The 13,180-nt window shown below is 40.3% G+C and overlaps 1 protein-coding gene and 1 long non-coding RNA gene across 2 annotated transcripts in view; one reads left to right on the forward strand and one right to left on the reverse strand.

Annotated features, from left to right (window-relative positions):
- LOC136675600 (transferrin receptor protein 1-like) overlaps positions 1 to 13,180 on the forward strand; it is an 18,835-nt gene continuing 5,655 nt past the window's right edge. The window contains exons 1-14 of the mRNA XM_066652238.1: positions 1 to 62; positions 6,768 to 6,818; positions 7,347 to 7,581; positions 7,908 to 8,094; positions 8,198 to 8,420; positions 9,452 to 9,574; positions 9,919 to 10,014; positions 10,809 to 10,948; positions 11,032 to 11,201; positions 12,088 to 12,207; positions 12,318 to 12,403; positions 12,494 to 12,557; positions 12,869 to 12,933; positions 13,032 to 13,102. Of these exons, the coding sequence (XP_066508335.1) occupies positions 6,786 to 6,818; positions 7,347 to 7,581; positions 7,908 to 8,094; positions 8,198 to 8,420; positions 9,452 to 9,574; positions 9,919 to 10,014; positions 10,809 to 10,948; positions 11,032 to 11,201; positions 12,088 to 12,207; positions 12,318 to 12,403; positions 12,494 to 12,557; positions 12,869 to 12,933; positions 13,032 to 13,102 (1,613 nt within the window). The 5' untranslated portion in view covers positions 1 to 62; positions 6,768 to 6,785. The remainder of the gene's footprint in view (positions 63 to 6,767; positions 6,819 to 7,346; positions 7,582 to 7,907; positions 8,095 to 8,197; positions 8,421 to 9,451; positions 9,575 to 9,918; positions 10,015 to 10,808; positions 10,949 to 11,031; positions 11,202 to 12,087; positions 12,208 to 12,317; positions 12,404 to 12,493; positions 12,558 to 12,868; positions 12,934 to 13,031; positions 13,103 to 13,180) is intronic.
- The window catches only part of LOC136675601 (uncharacterized), a 20,401-nt gene continuing 18,163 nt past the window's right edge, over positions 10,943 to 13,180 (reverse strand). The window contains exon 3 of the long non-coding RNA XR_010796208.1: positions 10,943 to 11,226. This is a non-coding gene — a long non-coding RNA (uncharacterized lncRNA). The remainder of the gene's footprint in view (positions 11,227 to 13,180) is intronic.

The following is a 13,180-nucleotide window of genomic DNA, read 5'->3' on the forward strand; positions in this document are numbered from 1 at the left end:
GCTCGCGCTGAGTTGTTAGCTCCCCGAGCGTGCAGAGGAGAGACCGCGCGTGCACTGAGAAGGTGGGTGTCCAAAGCTTTCCTGATCTTTTTGTTTTTAGCTCCGAGCTTCTTGGAACCATTTCAGTGAAGCGTGTTTGCTGAGGATGCATATTAGTGTGGGGCTTGTGGTCGTGGCGCCTGTTTTGGCTCTGCGCACGTGCGGGGCGCGGAAGGCATGAGTGTGTGCGTGTTTTAGTGTAAATTATGTATTCAAACACAGAAATAAGGACCAGAGATGGGAGGTTTGGTTCTGAACGTGCAAGCGGCTGGACACGTGCTCCCGATGACCTTCACACCAGTCCAGACATGTCCACTCCGGCCGGATTTGTCATATTGATATTTTTAGTTTAGTCCTATTGTCCCAATATAGGTTTATTGCTGTGGCGACTTTTATTATGGGCTGTAATTTTCTAAAAATAAATAGGTTTATTGCAGTTGACTGGTCTGTGTTGCTGTGGTCACGGTCAGGGTCAGTGTTTGGGCCGTTACTGTATTTCTGATTGTGTCTAGACCTCTTCTGTAGCTGATCTGCCCTCTGTATGAATTTGGATATGGGGGGTCTGCTGTGTTTTTGACTTTAATGTCCTTCACCCACTTCTGGTAGGACACGTTAAAGGGTATTTCCACCAAGGATCTCAAACTGTCTTAATGAGTCAGTTCCACATGTGCACTGAGATAGATCTAATGTGAAATGGTTTGTACTGGAGAAACTCACTTGGTCACTTTAATTTTACAGTGGTACGATAGGAACCAGGTGTCAAAATGCCAGTCTACCTGCTGTAGCCGTTTTATTTACTGTCCATAGCCACCAGTGAACCTCAACCTGTCTAATACCACCCCAGGCTCTGCTCAAACCACTTGCAATGACTTATCTATTAAGATATTTTGAAAAACCTGTGCCTGTCCCCTTTAAGGACAAAGACTGAATGGTGAGCCATGTCCTTTATTTTAAAACGAGGTATATTTTAAATTTTAAAGTAAATAACTTTATATTTTTCCTGCAAATGTGTCACAAACAGTTCACTACTCAACAGAACACACATCTGCATTTGCAGGTCTGTTAATTTCTACATTCGGCACCATTCTTTAAGTTAAATTTAAACAAGGATTAATTTTAACAGTGAAATTGAGTATGTTTTTTTTTTTTTAATTGTAAAGTGCATTGTATTCTCTGAAATCCTGTCGACAAAAAAAAGTGAGCATAATGAACTCAATATTTTTATTTTTTAAAAAACACACAAACCATTGAGAACAGAAATATGAGCTAGTTTTGGAGCTTTCCAGTATGACTCTCACATGACCGACCTCAGTGGAGCTGGAGATGTGGCTCTAATCCTCTGTTTCTTCCTTAAAACAGTGGTCCCTTAAAGAAAACAATTTCAAAGATAAATAAATCACTTTATTAATCCCAGAGGGAACGTTATGTATTATAGCAACATAAGTATGGCAGGATTTATATTAAACTATGTATGCTACTAGAGAAGGCAATAATATTAGATTATTAGATTTATTACTTTAATAGAAGGAAGAATGTAATATCTGTATTATCTACAGTTCGTGATTACTGTAATGTTAGTGTTCCTACAGTAAGAAAAAAATCATGATTAACACACACTCAAATGTAGATGAGTCATTTTCTGTGTAGGAATGAATATCCTCACTTTCATGTGGTCACATGCAGGGATTTGGGTCCTGGAGCTTGGGAATGGCTCGTGAAACGAAGTGAGCACTGCCCAGAAGAAATGCAATTTAACAAGCATTTGGCCTGAGAACAAGGCTCACACACAAAGAGCTGAACTGTGCACTTGGTTTAATAAGAAATAGACTAACATCATGGTCAAAGAGAAAATGTGTCATTGCGGATGGGGCAGACAATGGGGTCTTTTTGTATTATGACAAAACTAACATCCACTGAGTGTAAAAAAACAGTGAAAACGAGCAATTACCCTTATTTTGCACTCCACATGTTGCTAAGGATATCTTATGAAAACTAGATCTAAATGTTTATTTTTGCAGCACAGTCAAAGGTGGAATAATTCAAAATGGGCTCTTTCTTAAACATAGTGCAGTTATTCTAAAGAAACAGTCATAAAAATAATAATCTATAACCCTAATTTAGCTCTGGTTAGAAAGCACTTCCCCACTGGCCACAAGATGGCACTGTATTTTCTTGCTAAATCTGTACAGAGCAAACGTAGCGCTTCAAAGGAAATGTATTTAGGAAATACACATTCCTTGTATTTTTGTAAAAGCTTTCACAAAGCTTGTACATTGTGAACTGTTTTGACATGAACCGCTTTTTGAGTGTTGCTACACAAGCTAACACTCCTGCAGTGCTGAATTAACCTCGTAAATAAAGTAGCTAGCTTATGAACTGGTGTCCAGCTGCTTTGGCTGTAGTAGCTGGAGATGAAGTTGATATTATGTAATATTTACGTCAAGGCTTTTTATGTGACGTCATTTCAGTGCTCAGGAATGTTAGCTTGCTTGTAGCTTTGTAGCATTAGTTTGTGGCAGTTTTTTTAGAAACTAAAATTCCTAAAATTTCATTATTTTCATAGAGAATTCCAGCTCAGGTGTGTAACTCCGTATATGGGCATATCTGCAGAATAGCGCACAATGTCTGGGGTCTATAAATACTGAGGATTAGATTTGTGGGACTGTTTAGAAGAATGCTTTTGTTTCTCTGTAAGACTGAGCTAAGGGTGAGGGGATAAGTAACCTCCTCTTGGGACGTGAGGCTGGGTTGAATCTGATTGTGTCCGATCCTTCCTGGTAGGGTGTAACCAAAAATGCGTTTCCCCTATCTGCTGCACGCACACACCACTGAAAGCTGCAGGACTAGATAGAAGTGTGTCACGAATGTCAATGAGAAGATTTTTTAATTAATTTTTTTTTTTTTCCCCAAGTGAAAAAGTACATTGCATGGTAAAGGTTTCGGCATAGTTTCCCTGCATATGATTAAGGAAGGTGATATAATAACAATAAATCAGTACTGAACCCACTATAATGTCTGAAAACCTGTCTTGTACAGGTGCAGCGTTTTTTGCTCAAGATAATATAGTAATATATTAGTAATATATGCTTTCTAACCTGTCGTCATGACTTTGTGTTGTGGTCTAGCTCATGTTCCATTCTTTGTTCAAGAATCAGGGACGTCTGGTCTCAAGGGGTCAACGTAGAACATTAAACCACCCACGTCCAGAGAGTAAAGCTTCCAGATATATCAAATGTAGCATTAGTAACATGTGATATCAATTTATGACTTTTGTGCAAGAGCCATGTGGCCTGATATAGCGCTCAGATTCATGCTGAAGGCGACTTAGATGTGTGAGATGATTACAGTAGCTTGGCACTGCTAATGGAAACCATGGTCAAGCGGGCCACAGTCTAAAATATGACCAACTGTCAAATACACACCACCTCACACCAACAACTCCTTTTATACGAACTGGTATTTGTTTGAAGTGTGTTACCTCTACACTCTGTACATAGCAGGTCAGTCCTGTGTGCCATTAATGAGACTGAACCAATCACGTTTGTTTTTTATGTTTGCAGATATGTAAATGAGCGTAAGGAACACTAGTTATGATTTGTATTTTTACTACTGGGCTCCCTCTACAGGGTGTAATTCACTTTAACATCACTGTCCTGAAATCAAGGTTGAGGGAGGGAGGAGCTGGATGGTTTCCTACCCTTCTCCAGAAGTTACATAGTGCAGTTTCTGCAGTGCTCAGCCAGGAATAGGCTGACAGAGACTCTGTTCTCCCTGTGACAGGTCATTGGAGGATCACAGTGATCTTGAATCTGTAATCTTTATGTAGTGTTTCTTTAAAGCAACAAACAGCTGCACCTCCAAGTCATTTTAGGTATGAATCTGAGAAACATATTAGATCAGATGATAAGCCATAAATTAATATCACAAGTCAGACTCAATGTGCCACCTCACAAGTGCATTTTACTGTCCTTTTGGGCATCTTCACTCTCAGGACTGATGTCCTAGTGTGACCCCTGGTGTTTGAAACTGCAAATAAAAGATCTGTTTTGGAAATGGCCATCATACTCACTACTCCCTAAATTCCTCACTACATAATGCACTATTTATAGTGAATGATTTCAGACACTGCCTCATGCAGATTTTGACGCGATGGCAGATTGTGCCGATTAAACATTATCAACACCATGCCACTACGACTTAGTCTAGCTGCACACATGAGAAGAGCATGCTTACTTAATAAATATATTACATTAATAATATCCTCTGGGAACTGAGCCAGGTTACTGTGTGTTTGAACAGGACTTGCCTGCACCAGCTTTTCTATTAACACCAGTGTTGCTGTGAAAAGTTCTGCCCTGTAAAGATTTATTTATGGACAGTAAAGTGGCTTAATTATTTCTAAACTCAGCACAGTATTTATTTTTCAATGAATTTTCTACTTCAGTTTCTAACCAAGCTGTGGATAATTATTTGCTACTGCTCTGTGGCCCTCCTCAGTCTATTATGGGTATCCTCTATGCAGGGTATACATGGGGCAGAACTTCAAAATAGTGCACTATATATTGATCAGAGCACCATTTTGGACACAGCCCACAATGTAACATATATCAAAATAAAAGTCCAAGAACACTGCAGGATGAAGTCTGATCTGATTACAGGCCACATCCTGTTATTCTGAAAACATTTCCAAACCTTATGCAAAGGTTTTAAGCACCCAAAAGTTCAAAGACACTCCTTAAAATCAGTGAGTTCAGCTGCTGTAACTGTAGACACTGGACACATTTGGTTAAGCATAAATAGTTGAGCATAGTTACACCATGCTCAGGGTGACATGCAGACGGGAGGGGTTTACAGCCCCCTCCACATGCGTTTGGCAGTGGAGAAATAGACCTGTGTTCTCATGAGAGATGGAGGTCTATCCTGAAACCCTTGGGTTGAGTTGGAATGGTTTCATGACTGAAAGCAATCAAATCCTCGCAGCAGTGTTCCAGTATCTAGTGTAGCCTTTACTAAGAAGAGTAGAGACTTACTGCAGTGAAGCAAGACAAAGAGAGAACAGTGTCCACAAATTTCTAGCAAAGTTGTGTAAAGCTTGTCCAACATAGCAACAGTTGCTATGAATTATAGATTTGTGGGCGGAGCCTGTAGAGGGGGGTTCAGCTTTAAGACTGAATGACTTCCAACAGAATTAGGTCTCTCTCTCTCTCTCTCTCTCTCTCTCTCTCTCTCTTTTATCTCTACATTTTCTTGTCTACCCTTTTCTCTTTTTTTTCTCCCCCTCCCTCTTCTCACCATTTTTCTTTATCTCTCTCTCTCTCTCTCTCTCTTTTATCTCATTTTCTTGTCTACCCTTTTCTCTTTTTTTTCTCCCCCTCCCTCTTCTCACCATTTTTCTTTATCTCTCTCTCTCTCTCTCTCTCTTTTATCTCTTCATTTCCTTGTCTCCCCTTTTCTCTTTTTTTCTCCCTCTATTTTTTTCTCACTGTTTTTCTTTCTCCTCCTATTGTTTTATTTCTCTCTCTCTCTCTCTCTCTCTCTCTCTCTCGGCCGATGTGTGTCATTAATGTCATTGAAGTTAAATTAGAAACACTCTGGTGATGTCTGTGAATAGTGGATATTCCGGTTCAAAGCTAAGAGCACACAAGGGGTAGATAAAGGTCAACGGTCGGCTGGCTACGTGACTGCAGCAGCGTAATGAGTCAAAAACACCTGCATCCTCCAGCTACACACATTCCTCATTCACAGTAGGCTTTACACATTTATAAACACGTCTGTTTTATTTTATCTCCCATTTCATTTCAGTGGCTGAGGTTTCACCCCTATGTGCGTCTCATCTTCATTTCATCAGAAAAACAGTGTCAAAGGCACCAGTGTGGACAAGTTCACTCACTTGCACAAGATGTTCAACCTTGCAGAAAACCTCAGGAATATGTTTGCTCCTGCATAAATGGCAAACAATTGAATATTTGAATATGTATTATTTAAACTGGGGGTAAGGTACCTTTGGGAGGATCAGCCGTGGATGTTGAGGGAGAGGAAAGGGCTGTTACCTCACTCACCTACCCCTGATCTTTCCTGCCGGTTGTGGGAATCCAACTGGTGACCTTCCGATGCCAAGCCTGCTTTTCTAAAGGTTAGGCCACATCTGTCCCCTAGAGAGCGGCAGCGAGTGCTGTTTGTTTATTTGAGCTCTGTGTGTTGGTGGAGCTCCACAGAGAGTTCTGTATGAGAGCTGGTTTGAAAGCTGGAGAACTGACAGAGGTGAACTGTTTCTGCTGATGGGGCCCTGCGGGGAAAGACAAAAGCTCTGTGTCCTGTTTTAGTTTCGTAACGCAGTGTGAAAGGAAACACAATTGTAAATTAAGTCTGTGTTCAGGGCTAATTTTGGAGGCTACTTTAGTTTCATTGGTTAGTGGAGCAGTGTAACTGTGCTCTATTTCTGTAGCCTAGACAGGTGTTTGTGAAGAACTAGTCCCGTTCTTTATAGGTTCGCTTGTGACATTTACTCTGAGTATGTTGCATGGGGGAAAAAACATTATAACCTCCAGAATTACCCTCAGGGTTATGTTTCTAATGCAGTCTGACTACCTCAATTTTTTTGCAATTGTGGTGATGGTAACCAGGGGTCAGTAACACACACACAGACACACACACATATAATTGGCATTCAGAAGTGTTATTGAGTGCTGTATCTAGTCATAAACTCACTATCTCTGTCTCTCTTGCAGCCTTTCACAGAGGGGGCGATGGATCAAGCCAGATCAACAATATCAAAAATTGTAAGTATTTTTAAGTGTGTTTTGTAGAGCTATTTTAAAGCAACGCTAGGTCATATTTTTACCTTAAAATTACAGCTTCAGAATCATTATACTGCTGAGCTGAGCTGCAATAAGGAGAATAGAGTGTCTGTCTTTGCTACTCCAGGCTTTTGAAGGAGAGTAGGAAACCACACACCCTTGAATTGCAGTCTGTAACTCTAAGGGTTAAACTCTAAGCTCAGGGGCAAATCCTACCTAATGTTCCTTTTAATTTAAACAAACAATGTTTCTGTTATTCATAGTTTTGTTCAAATTTATTTGACATTACGTTATGTCTGCTTTAGGGCTTTAGTGATGTTAAAGTAACACTTAATCATGTAAATGAATACATTTTTTATAAATAATATTGACATGAGGAGTTTCAAATGTCCCCGAGTCCCTGAATGGGGCCTTGTTTAAAATGGGACAGTACACTGTCTCCTTTGAGCTAAAGCAGGGTGTACAGTTGACCCTGACTCCACCATAATGACGTTTTCGGTATATCCACAGTTCAATGGGGAACCCCGTTCCTACACACGCTTCAACCTCACCCAGAACATGGAGGGGGACAACAGCCAGGTGGAGATGAAGCTGTCATCTGATATGGACGAGGAGGTTGGGGGTAACGGAGTCGGAGAGCATATGAACCATCACCCGAGCCCGTCATACACCAACAAACCCAACCAGCGCGCCCCCAGGAACATCTGCTTCATGGGCATGGGCATCCTGCTCCTCTTCATCATCGGTGAGGAAGACGCCTGCCATGATGAAGCTGTGTTTTCATATTGTATGCTAAGCCTGTGTTGTTTTCAGCATAAATACTAATAGTGTTTTGGGTAACACAACCTTAAATGGTCCTGCAGATGTCAGTCCACATTAAACCGTGTTTCATTTTGAGGGCTAAGGTTCTTATTCCACAGTTCCAATCCACCTTAAATGGCATTTCATAGTACAGAAAGCATGTCATTTTAAGGTGGAATGGGAAATTCAAATAGGTTGTTATTTTTGCTGTAGCACTTAACTGTCATTTTTAATTTCCCATCACAGCTCTGAATTTTTATGACTTTCCAGGATACCTTGTCGGCTACCTTGCTCACAGAAGAACAGACCGAGAGATCCCCAGGTGCCCAGAATCTCTTCCCCTTGATGACAGTGATGGCGTGGTTCCGATAGAAACGGTTCCTTCTCTGGACTGGAGTGACATCACAACCTTGCTAAAAAGCAGACTGACCACAGTTGGCATTGAATCGAGCTTAAGGTAAATACAGAAAATACAGAACTGTAACATTAGTACCAAATATTAGCTACCAAGTATTCTCCCCCTCTCTCATACTCTCACTCTTTTTCTCTTTGGTTCTCAGTGAATTCTCCAGTGCGAGTCACCAGGCAGGGTCTTTAGGAGACGATGTCCTGGGTAATAAAGTGATGAAGAGATTCAAGGACTACGCCATGAACCCCTGGACGGACGAGCACTTTGTTCGGGTTCAGGATCCTCCTCTTTCTGGCTTCAACAGAGTGACTTTCCGAGACAATTCCTACAATGAACCTGGCTTTTTGTCTTACAGCGCCACTGGATCAGTGCAGGTGTGTATTAACTGTGAAGGCCCTTCTACCCCAAAACGCAAGCTGTGTCTCCAGTAGCCTTGTGTGCCCCTAAACGAGGGGTCACGAATATGAGGACGCTGTCGTATTCGGACCTGGACCTGTAACTGATAAACTATTAAAAGCTGTTTAACTTAGAACATAATGTTTGTTTTAATCATGTGACTCTTCTGGTCATTATAGTTCAGGTTTAGCGGTCCAGGAAACTCAGATTAATCGCATGCATTTCTGTATATTACTGCAAGAGGCTACTCAACCAATCAGATCTGTGGATTATGATGAGCGCTGTGACTCAAATGAGTGACACACAAAGGGCAGGGCTCCATACCCCACTGTCCTGGGGCCAGTAAATAAAAAACAGCCCAAGGGACACGATGAAAACTCTTTTGGGACACTTTCAGGATGTTGTGTGACATAAACCAGGAACATTGAAAATAAGTGAACAATTACGGGTTGAAACATTCTCATAACGCTGAACATCGATCCTGTTAACGGATAAAGGTCCATCCTTCAGCATAAAGAGCCAGCTTGCTGTTAATGAATAAAATCCCGCCCTCAGGTAATAAGAGCCAATCAGATTATTGTTTATGGAAAAGCAGTAAATACAAGACGAGTACAAGTCTATAGGCCCTTTATTTACATATGCATTTCCCCCAGAATCATTGTTTTATTTGTAAATTTTACTAGAAAGGAGAAAAGGCCATGTTCTGGACCTTGGGTCAAGTACATTTTCTCTAACGGGTCCTTAATGGATTTTAATTAATTACTCCGGCTCTAATTAATTACACACTTGTCTCAGCATTCTGCCTCCACAATATCCTCCAGTATTTCCAACGATGCCCTCAAATGTTAAATAATACAACGGTGTACTATTCAGCTCCCACTGCTCTATTAATGATGCACTCAAAATTGACAACGATTCTAGCTCCCCCTGCTGTTTGTGTATCTGATGTTATTTCACATGAATGAGTAAACCCTATTATTACTGTAATTTAATATGAATTGTTTCACAGGGTTCAGTTTTATATGCATATTATGGACAAATGGATGACCTGAGACGCCTGCAAGACCTGAGCATCAACTTGAACGGAAGAGTCCTCTTAGTTAGAGCCGGCAAAAACAGCTTTGCTGAAAAGGTTGGTGCTGTATGTTATAGAGGACCAGCAGCTGCTCCACCCACAATAATAAATACATTAGGAAATATATAAATACAGAAAAGGAAATTAGTGTACATAAAAATATATAAAAACTGTATATGAATTAATTTATTGGTAATTTTTTAAATATTATTTATTTAATATTAAATATTGACACAGAGGCTCTATGTGTGTGTAACCTATATTTAACCTAGATCTGCACCTTCATTATTCATAATTACTTTTATATTCATTCATAATCTTACTTATGCTAATGTCTTAGTTTATTATTAGAATTTATTTAATTTATTAATTCATATTTGTGATATTTTTTGTAATTTCAGGTTGCTAATGCAGCCAGTGTGAATGCCAGTGCTGTGCTGATCTACCCAGATCCTGCAGACTACTCTTTTGAAAAGGACGAAGAGTTTTACGGCCATGTGAGTACCTGGTTAATTTGCTGATTACAGTCCGTCCTTTGAGGACACAGTTAATGGGGAAATGTTTAGAGCTCTTTCAAAACCTTTAGAGTTCAGGTAGAATGCTTTCTTTGGATGTGTTTAAGGTTTCCCTACTGACCGATTTATACTAGTCCTGGATTACACACAGAGGCCTGAATACAGACGGTTTTAAACATAGGGTTGGATTCTCAAACAGGGGTTAAATCTTGTCATGAATTCTAATTGTCTTTCAGTGGAAAATCCTTATTCAGAATTCTGTGTAGTGCAGGACTAGGCTTAATCCTTGCTCAGGTTACTGTCCCAAACTGCACAAGACTAGGGTCTGACCTCTTGGATGTTTGGTTTTGGTTATGAGCCCTGAAGTTATGTATATAACTTGCCGCGTGACTGTCATCTGGTGTATTTTTATTTATTTATTTATTTTTGTGGAAGAAATGATTAATATATATCATATTGCAATATAAAATATTTCAATAACATCAATCTGATTTTAATATACTTTATATACATCATTTGTCACTGTTTGACAGGGAGCTGCCGTCAATTATTTTTTTGAAAACTAATTTTAAAATTAATATTGAAAAAGCCAATAGGTTTATGTTTGATGGTGATGTCATATTTCTTGTCTTTTTTTTTGGCAGCTTGTCTGTGGCTTTTTTATTGTTCATATCAATATCGGAATTATATCTCATCAACCGAAATTAAGCAATATATCGTGATATAAATTTGACCATATCGGCCAGCCCTAAATTTATTTATTTTTTCCCCCTCAGGTCCATCTTGGCTGTGGCGACCCGTACACTCCAGCGTTCCCCTCCTTCAATAACACTCAGTTTCCTCCAGCAAAGTCCTCCGGCCTTCCCGCCATTCCAGCACAGACCATCAGAGCCAGCACAGCTGCAGCGATCATGAAGTACAGCACCTGCTTCTTCTCCGTACAACACTCTGTGGCTCAGTGTTTCCGTGTGGTATTCACTTTTTCATTTCTCTGAACAGGGGAATGGGAGGTCGAGACCCTCCTCGTGGTTGGGGTGATGGTGGTCTCCGAGGTGTGACGTATAAACTCGGTAATGAGAGCGATCTGGTCACTGTGGAGGTCAACAACGTCCTCACGGAGAAGAAGATCCACAACGTGTTTGGAGTCATCAGAGGTTTCATAGATGCAGGTATGGAAAGGAAAATCTGAGAAAGCTGTACAACATTGAAAGAAAGTTAAATATTAATATTTTGAAGGTGAAACTCTAGGCAGTGAGGAGTTTGTTATGTTCTCCCCGTGTCTGTGTGGGTTTCCTCCCACTGTCCAAAAACACACCTTGGTAGGTGGATTGGCGACTCAAAATTGTCCATCGGTGTGAGTGTGTGTCCCCTTGTGAAGGAATGGCGCCCCCTCCAGGGTGCGTTCCTGCCTAGAGCTCAGTGATTCCGGGTAGGCTCCGGACCCTGAACTGGATAAGCGGTTTCTGACAATGAATGAATGAAGATGTAAATAAACTAAATCCACAGCAATACAGTTGTCACTTGAAGACCATAGGTGATTGGTTCCAGCAAAACCCTGTGGGTACCAGAAATTTGGAGATTCTAATTGGTGTAGTATTTGCAAACAATCTGTAGATCTGTAGTGGTTTGGGAACCACAGCTTTTAAATATCTGTAGTAACAAAAATAACTGATAATACAGAGTAAATGCTATGTAAATATAAACTAATGGTGTTTCCAAACATTTGAAGGGCAGTGTATTTTTTATTTATTTTTGTTTATTTAAACAACATCTGTGCATTTTAAATTCATTTAAATGCTGTTAATTTTTAGTGCTACATCACTATAGGTACAAACCATTGTATCTCCATTTGGCACAATCTGAAAATTAATAATTTGACTCTTGGTCAAATGAAAATGGTCCAAAATGTCTTAAATAAAATCCTGCTCTCTTAACTTGCATTCAAAATTGAGACTGTTTTTTAAATAATTATGTTTTGGAGATACAAGGTTTGGTCCTGACGGGGGACTGTATGTATATCTTAAGATTTCTGTTGATTTCAATCCTCTGCTGTAGACCGGTATGTGGTGATTGGAGCTCAGAGGGATGCCTGGGGTCCTGGATACGCAAAGTCCACAGTAGGCACCAGTTTACTGGTGGAGTTAGCCAGGGCTATAAGTTCAATGATCAGCAAAGGTGAGCAACATTCACCGGGGTTCTTTCTGCATGAGTGGGTTCCTTCATGGTAGAAATGAAGGAAATGAGAGAAAATGTTTGAAAAGAACTTGACGGAACAATTCTTACAGATGGATTCAAGCCGAGGAGGAGTATAGTGTTTGCGAGCTGGAGCGCTGGAGAATATGGAGCTGTGGGCGCCACCGAGTGGCTGGAGGTTGGGAAAACTTCTGAAAACGTATTTATATATATATTAATTATATAACGTGTGTGGTATTTAATAATGAATCTTTTGTTTTGTCCACAGGGCTACTTGACGTCTCTGAATATGAAAGCGTTCTCCTACATTAACCTGGATGGGGTAGTCACAGGTGTGTATGGGGAAAACGTTTCGCTTATGTCGTTATATTCTGGAGCCTCTAAGATGCTGTATCTGAGTCCTGAAAATCCACCACCCACCAATTGTCAATTTCTTGAAGCCTGTTAAAACACTTAAAGTAAGACTTAAAGCAACATTAAGAGTCAGTGTTTTTGCTCTTGGGCTCCTCCTGCAGGTGAAGGATGTAATTCACTTTAACAGCACTGTCCTATAATTAAGGGTCAGTTACATAGTGCAGTGTCTGAAGTGCTGAGGTCGAATAGCTATAATAAAATTAAACTAAGCTTCTTATATCTTGCACAGGTTCCACTTTTAAAGCGAGTGCAAGCCCCCTTATGTACGACTTAATCCAGAGCACTCTGAAAGAGGTGAGAGACTTCTCCATTGTCATTTTTTTTCTTTATTTTGAAATGGTACTTTGCTGGATTTGTAGGAAATGAACAGATTCCTTTCTTTTCCGCTGCAGGTTTCTACTTCCGCTGACTCCAGCAAGACTTTATATTCTCAAGTGGCTGGAACTAACTGGGAAAGATCTGTGTATGTATTCAGACACATTCCTGGAAGTACCCCATGTGCCTGAGCTGACGTGATGACAGTGTGATTTTTCTTTTAACA

The sequence above is a fragment of the Hoplias malabaricus genome, chromosome X1, assembly GCF_029633855.1.
Source record: "Hoplias malabaricus isolate fHopMal1 chromosome X1, fHopMal1.hap1, whole genome shotgun sequence".
Taxonomy (NCBI): domain Eukaryota; kingdom Metazoa; phylum Chordata; class Actinopteri; order Characiformes; family Erythrinidae; genus Hoplias; species Hoplias malabaricus.